The 7565-nt window shown below is 43.1% G+C and overlaps 1 protein-coding gene across 1 annotated transcript in view; it reads right to left on the reverse strand.

Moving 5' to 3' along the window:
- ISX (intestine specific homeobox) overlaps positions 1–937 on the reverse strand; it is a 28023-nt gene extending 27086 nt beyond the window's left edge. The window contains exon 1 of the mRNA XM_044679130.1: positions 754–937. Within this exon, the coding sequence (XP_044535065.1) occupies positions 754–937 (184 nt within the window). The remainder of the gene's footprint in view (positions 1–753) is intronic.
- Between the last annotated feature and the right edge of the window lie 6628 nt (positions 938–7565).

Genomic DNA, 7565 nt, shown 5'->3' on the forward strand with positions numbered 1-7565 from the left:
TCTTTCCTCTCCTCTCCTCTCCTCTCCTCTCCTCTCCTCTCCTCTCCTCTCCTCTCCTCTCCTCTCCTCTCCTCTCCTCTCCTCTCCTTATTTCTCTCCCTCTTTTCCTTCTCTCTTCTCTTTCTCTCTTCCTTTTTCTCCTTCTGTCTCCTCATGTCTCCCTTTTCTCCCTTTCTCTCTGTTTCTGTATAAGATAAAAGTACCCAGCAATTGGGAGACTATATATCACAGTGAGTAGGGCAGAGGATTTAAGGATTAGAGGATCAGTGTTCAAATTCTGCCTTAAATATTTGTTTGACCTAGAGCATTCATGTATTTCTCTGTGGCTCAGACTCTTTACTTACAAAATGGAGGAGGTGTTATGGTTCAATGGCTTCTAGGTCTCTTCCGGCTCTAAAGCTATGATTCTAGGATCAACCAGAGGTCATCCAAAGTGGCTTATATGATCTTTTTTTTTTCTTTTAAGTTTTATTATTCTCATTTTTAAGTTCTTAGGGCCAAGCACCCTAGGTTCTAGTGCTGACTCTCCCACAAATTACCTTATTATGCTATTTAGCCTTAGAGAAATCACAATTCGTCTTAGTTCCCTCACTTGTTAAATGGACAGACATATATGTTCTCAAAGGACTAATTCTCTCACCCAGAGCTTTCCATAAATACTGAAAATTTGAGCTTTGTTCAGGGGCTGGATGGGCTCCACAATTCTTCTTTATTTTTATAGGATATGAAGCCAAAAGATCCCCAGGTACTTACCCTGGGGGAGGTCCAGAGGTGAGTTCTCCACTCTTAGGGACTCAGTATCACCCTGGTGGGTATCTCCCTTGCCTGTCCTGGGAATGCTTCTCCTCCTTGTTTTTTTCTTCAGGATCTCCTCAATGGAAAAGGGCAGACCCAGCTTCTTTGGGGTATCGCATTTGTTCAAAGTCTTCTCCTCCATCCCTTTGTCCTCAAACAAAAGTCAGGCAGCTTCAGCTCCTTCTTCAAGAGTCAAGAGTAGGTGAAGAAGGGAATGAGGATTTGGGGTTGGAAGTTGAAAAGGAAGTTCTTAAGACCAAAATTAAAGAGCTACAAAATGGTGGGAAAGACATTGAACCCTCGTGCCTGAGGTTCCTGCCATTCCCAACCCATTCTCTCTGACTTTCGGGAACTCTGTTTCTTGGAGCCTGGTGGCCTTTGAAATGGAGTGGCATATCACATCATATCAGAATGGGCCATGCCATCCCAGGACTGCCGGGCAATCTGGAGGTAGGTTGTTGGTCATCCTGCAGTCCTGGAGGCTGTAAACTCAGACTGGGGTTGCCTCTGTGTTATAAGACTGCTGCCTTGGCCCTTTAGGGTTGGGTTCACAATTCTTTACAACTCTAGAGTCCTTCTTTCTCTTTCCAGGAATAGGAACCAATGGAGAAGTGGGACAGAGAAAAGAAGGACTGGAGAACTGAAGGGAAGAGAACAATTCTTGGGTCCAACAGGGACCAATCGTGATCCAAAATGTCTGAGATTTTGGGATCTCATCCAAGTCACTGGAGAACTAGATTATTTCTGTCCTGGAGGGTGATCTGGTTTCAAGAAGCTAAAATCAAGAAGCTAAAAATTGGGACAGGTGGGTAGCTCAGTGGATTGAGAGTTAGGCCTAGAGATGGGATGATCCCAGGTTCAAATCCGGCCTCAGACACTTCCCAGCTGTGTGACCCTGGGCAGGTCACTTGATCCCCATTGCCCACCCTTACCACTATTCCACCAAGGAGCCAATGCACAGAAGTTAAGGGTTAAAAAAAAAAAGAAGCTAAAATCCACTCCTGTAGAGTAGACCCCAAATCCAGAGTAAGCGATCCTGGATGTATCCTCTCTGGTCAGCCTCAGGAGGAGGCTTGGCCCTTTGCCACTGGGTTCCGGACCCTCTTGGAGTCCAATTTTTTCTTTTTTCTTTTTACCAGCTGTTTCCTGGGGCCTGAGTTCATGGAGAAAGGGAGCAGGGGTAAGATGAGGTACAACCAAATCCCAGTCTTTGAGAAGGGCTCCTCATGTTCTCTTCGCCATCTTGGTTCTCCCAGGGTGTCATCTCATCTCGGGGGCTGGTGGAAAGACAAACTGCTTCTTGGCCCTTCTCTGGAGAGAGGTGACTCAGAGGATAAACGGCTTAGATTTCTCCGGAGAATTCGGGTCTCTTTTCCCCTTCCAATTCCATGCTCTCTCGGGTCCTATGAACAGGAAGGTTTAGTCAGCTTTCCAGTGCGACTCTCCTTCTTCCAAGTAAGGTTTTTCCAGGCTCGGGCTTCCCCTCCCGGATGCCTCCTCACCCCTTCTCTTTGCTTCCTGATTTCTTCCTCTCTTGCACTTTCCTTATCTGTCAGTGTTGGCAAGGCTTGTCCCCTTTTGTCCAATGGGCAGACAGTTCTGGTCCTGATAGGCTGGGGTCCCTGTAAGGAATTACTGTGTAACCAGGACAATAAACCACACCCGATCATCCGAAAGAGTCCAGTCCCTTCCCGGTCAGGGGCTTCTGTGAACGAGAGGGCGCAGGTGTCATAGGAGGAGGGACGAGAGACCGAGGCAGAGAGGCCAGAGAGGGTCCGGAGAAGAGGGCCGGCCCAGAAGGAGGGGACGAGGGCAGAAGGGGACCCAAGGCTGACCGTGGCCCCAGAAGGCTTTGGCTTGTCATAAAAGGTGTTTACACAGCTCAAAGAATTTATGGGTCTCCGATTATTGCCATATAGACAGGGAGGCCAAGGCCCTGGGAAAGGGATCCGGGTTCCAGCTGTGGGCACTCCCTGCCAAGTGAACTTCAGTCCCTGCAGATGTGGTTCTGGCCACCGAGGGAATGCCAGGAGCCGTCTCCAAGGGATTGCTGTGGGCACTCCATTCCCGCTGCCTGCACTGTCCTAAATGTGTAGCTGGGAGGGAGGCAGGGAGGTTGGCAGAGGGATGGGGATGGCACTGGTAAGGAGCTCAACTGAAGCTGGCCAACAGATTAGATTAACCACTTGCCCTTTCCCAGATACTGGGGATACAAAGAAGAGCAAAAAAACAGGACCCCTGCCTTCAAGCCGCTTCCATTCTAACTAAGGAGCAACACGTCCAAATCTAAACACTTAGAATATATGCTCCCCGCTTCTAATTCCATTTAGTTTAGCAAATATCCATTAATCCCCTGATATGGTGCAATCAGGAGCAGCTAGGTGGCGGCATAGTGCACAGAGTGCCCAGCCCTAGTCAGGAAGACTCAACTTCTCTGGTTCAAATCTGACCTCAGATACTTGCTAGCTGTGTGACTCTGGGCAAGTCACTTAACCTTGTTGCCTCAGTTTCTACATTTGTAAAATGAGCTGAAGAAGGAAATGGCAAACCACCTGTTGCCTCAGTTTCTACATTTGTAAAATGAGCTGGAGAAGGAAATGGCAAACCATTCCAGTATCTTTGCCAAGAAAATCCCAAATGAAGTCATAAAGAGTCAGGTACCCCTAAATGACTGGATAAAAGGAGACACAAATACAATACAGAGGGGGGCAGCTGGGTAGCTCAGTGGATTGAGAGCCAGGCCTAGAGACAGGAGGTCCTAAGTTCAAATCTGGCCTCAGACACTTCCCAGCTGTGTGACCCTGGGCAAGTCACTTGACCTCCATTGCCCACTCTTACCAATCTTCCACCTGGGAGCCAATACACAGACGTTAAGGGTTTAAAAATGTAAAAAAAATACAGAGCATAAAATAAATGTTTATTATATAATTATTTCTATATTATCATATATTATATAAATAAAAATCAAAGAAAGCAGGTGAAACCCAAGCCATTTTGCTTTGGGCCAGCCTAGCTTTGGCCAGAGGTAGCTGGAGTTCCTTGCCAGGACAAGAGAACTGAGAATGAGAATATTACCTGCCAAGGAAGTTGGGAGTGAAAGAGTTTAGGATGGAGGGGATCAGGAAAGGCTTCCTATGCTGCTTGAGCTCCATCTTTAAAAAAAAATCAATGAATTATTTCAGCACCACTTAGGAACAATTTTTGACAATTGTTCTCTGGCATTTTAGGGTTCAGATCTTTCCCCACTTCTTCCCAAGGTGATAAATAGTCTGACACAAGTTATACCAGTGCTTTCATGCAATACATAATTCCATATTGCTCATGGTGTGACAGAAGGCACAAATCACCTGTACAATCAAAAACTGGGCTCCATCTTATAGGAAGAGAAGGACTCATTGATGTAAGGAGGCAGTGAGTGAATTCCTGGCCTGGAGAACTCTGCAAGGATTTTGGGGTAGGAGATAGGGTGGACGAGGAATAGGGATAAGTCCAGCTTGCTTGAGCCACAGAGGGCAGGAGGGTGAGTAATGTGTAAGGAGGATGGAAAGAAAGATCGGGGCCAGGTTCTGATGCCTGGAGGTTTCCTTGGTGTCAGAGATGGGCTCACAGGGCTGCTGGGCAGATTTTTCCTGGGGTCGTTATACATTGTCCTCTAGTCATTCTACTCTTTTTTTATTTGTTTGTTGATAAATGCTTTATATAGCAGCCAAGAACCTGAAAGTGCTTCCCTGGAGATCTAATTCTGCCACTTCTAGGACAGGAGATTAAAGCTACTGAAAGGCAGCAAGTTCTGAAAAAGACCCAGTAGGTGAAGGCTCAATAATTTAATTGGGTAGAATCTCAAAATCTGCATGCTCATTGATGATGAGGCGGTGCTGCCCCACAGAGAGGGAGGCAGTGCTTAGGGATAGGTCACAGACTTTTCGAAAACCTGAGCATGGTGTGTTTGTGAAAACTGTCAAGATGAACCTAGGACCTCCCGATGGCTATCAATGTCATTTACTGGCTAAAAGCTTATGTTGATACCAGAAACTAAAGATGGAAGGTCCTAGGTTCAAATTCAGCCTTGGATACTTCCTGGCAGTGTGACCCTGGGCAAGTCACTTAACTCCAATTGTCTAGCTCTTACTGTACTTCTGCTGTAGAACCAATACTTATTATCCATTCTAAGACAGAAAGTAAAGGTTAAAAAAAGATGTGTTGATGATTAGAAATAAAAATAGATCCACATAACTAGAGAAACATTCAATGTTCATGAGTAGGCAAGCCAAAATAATAAAAATTATAGTAGTACCTAAATCAAATTAATAATAATAGCCAACATTTATATAGCTCTTACACTATGCCAGATACTGTACTAAACTCCTTACAACTCTTTGATTCTCGAAATAATCCCAGGAGGTAGGTGCTATTATTACCCCCACTTTACAGATAAGGAAATTGAGGCAAACAGAGGATAAGTGGCATGCCCTTGATCCTATAAAAAAGGAAATGTCCGAGACCTGATTCGAAATCTTGTCTTCTTGACTTTAGGACTGACAGTCTACCCACTGTGCCACATAGTAGTTGTATTTATTTAATGCCACACTAATCAAATTGCCAAAGGATTTCTTTGTAGAGCTAGAAAAAATAATAAGGAAATTCACCTGGAAGAAATAAAAAGCTTAAGAACCTCAAGGGAAATGATAAAGAAGCAGCCTTAGAAATAACAGATAAACTATTCTGTAGAGTGGTAATCACCAAAACTGTTAGGGACGGGTTAATAGATCGATAAGTGGACCAGATGAGGTTGTTCTTGTTTAGTCATTCAGTCACGTCTGACTCTGTGATCCATAGACCTTCCTTTTCTCTACTCTCTCCTGAAGTCTGTCCAAATTCATTCATGACTTCTGACAGTATTTATCCATCTCATCTTCTGCTGTCCCAACATCAGGGCCTTTTCCAATGAGTCTTGTCTTCTCATCGTGTGGCCAAAGTATTTAAGCTTCACCTTTAGTATTTAACTTTTCAGAGAATGGTCTGAATTAATTTCTTTAAGTATTGACTGATTTGATCTCCTTGCTGCCCACAGGATTCTCAGAAGTCTTCTCCAGAGGGCAGCTATGTGGTTCAGTGGATTGAGAGTCAACCCTAGAGATGGGAGGTTCTGAATCAAAATCTGATTCTAGACACTTCCAAGCTGGGAGACCCTGGGCAAGTCACTTGACCCCCATTGCCTAGCCCATTCTTCTGCCCTGCAACCAACACTTAGTATTGATTCTAAGATGGAAGGTAAAAGTTTTTAAAAAAAAGTCTCCAGGATCACAATTCAAAAATGTAGATTCTGTAGTTCTTAGCTTTCCTTATAGTCCAACTTTCACAGCCATACATCACTATTCTAGATTAGATACACAACACATAGAAGCATATGAATGTAGATATAGCCAATGGCCTAAGAATTTGCTCTTTGAACAAAACTGCTGGGAAAACTGGAAAGCAATCTGAAAGAAACTATCTATTGACATTTTACGCTTTATACCAAGATAAACTCCAAGTAGTTATACCAAAAAAAGGTGACATCATAAACAAATTAGAGGAACAAAGAGGAAATTACGTTTCAGTTCTATGGAGAGAGAGGAAGCATTTGTGACCAAGTAGAGCATACAGAGGAACTCAGAAGATAAAATGGACAATTTTGTTTAAAGTTACTTTTTTGTATAAATAAAGTTAATGCACTAAAATTACAGAAATAGATAACTGGGAAAAATCTTTGTACGAAATTTCTCTGAAAAGGGGTCAAATTTGTAAGAATAAGAATCATTCTCCATTTGGTAAATGGACCAAAAATATTAAACAGGTAGTTTTAAGAGGAGCAATCCAAGTTAACATCAATGACATAAAAGTGCTCCAAATTACTAATAAATAGAGGACTTAAATCTAAAGAAACTCTGAAGTTCCACCTCATACCCATCAGTATGGTAAATCTGACCAAAAAAAAAGGGGGGGGGAATGACAAATGCTGGAGAGGCTGTGGGAAAACAGGCATATCAATACACTTTTGGAGGAGCTATAATTTGTTCAGCAATCTTGGAAAACACTTAGGGACTAAATGTCCCAAACATTAATAAACTGCATATCCTTTGACTCAGTAATACCACTAGTAGACCTCAACCTCAAAGAGATCAAAGAAAGGGAAAAGGAACACATGTGTATAAAGATCTTTATAGCAATTTTTTCGTGGAGACAAAAAATTGAAAACCATGGGATGTCCAACATTTATGGAATGACTGAACAAATTATATCACATGAATATGACAGAGTGAGGGGAAGTTATACAAAACCAAAAATAGTCCTTGTCTTCAAGGACCTTTTTGGGAGGAAATAAAAAAGTGCATAGAGATGAGTAAATCAAGCAATTTACAAACTAATTTTTGTGGTGGTAGTGGTGGGGCGGGATGGGTCAGGCTGCTGACCTCTGGAGGAAGCAATCAGGAAAGGTAATCTGTAGGTGATGACCCTTAAAAGGTCATCCTCCCCTGGTCCTCTATCTCTCCTAAATGCTACCAGTGTCTGAAAACCCACCATTATTCCTCTGCTTTAAGACAATGTTACAGAATCAAACATTAGACAAGATCTCAGCAATCATTGACTCCAATCTTTACCCCAAACATTAGCATCTTCTATATCAACTGACTAAGGCAATCAAATAATCAAAAAGCATTTAAGCATCCATTATGTACCAGACACTGTGCTAGGTGCTGAGGATACAAAGACTTATTACATCAGCTCTG

This window comes from Gracilinanus agilis, chromosome 5 (assembly GCF_016433145.1).
Source record: "Gracilinanus agilis isolate LMUSP501 chromosome 5, AgileGrace, whole genome shotgun sequence".
Lineage (NCBI taxonomy): Eukaryota > Metazoa > Chordata > Mammalia > Didelphimorphia > Didelphidae > Gracilinanus > Gracilinanus agilis.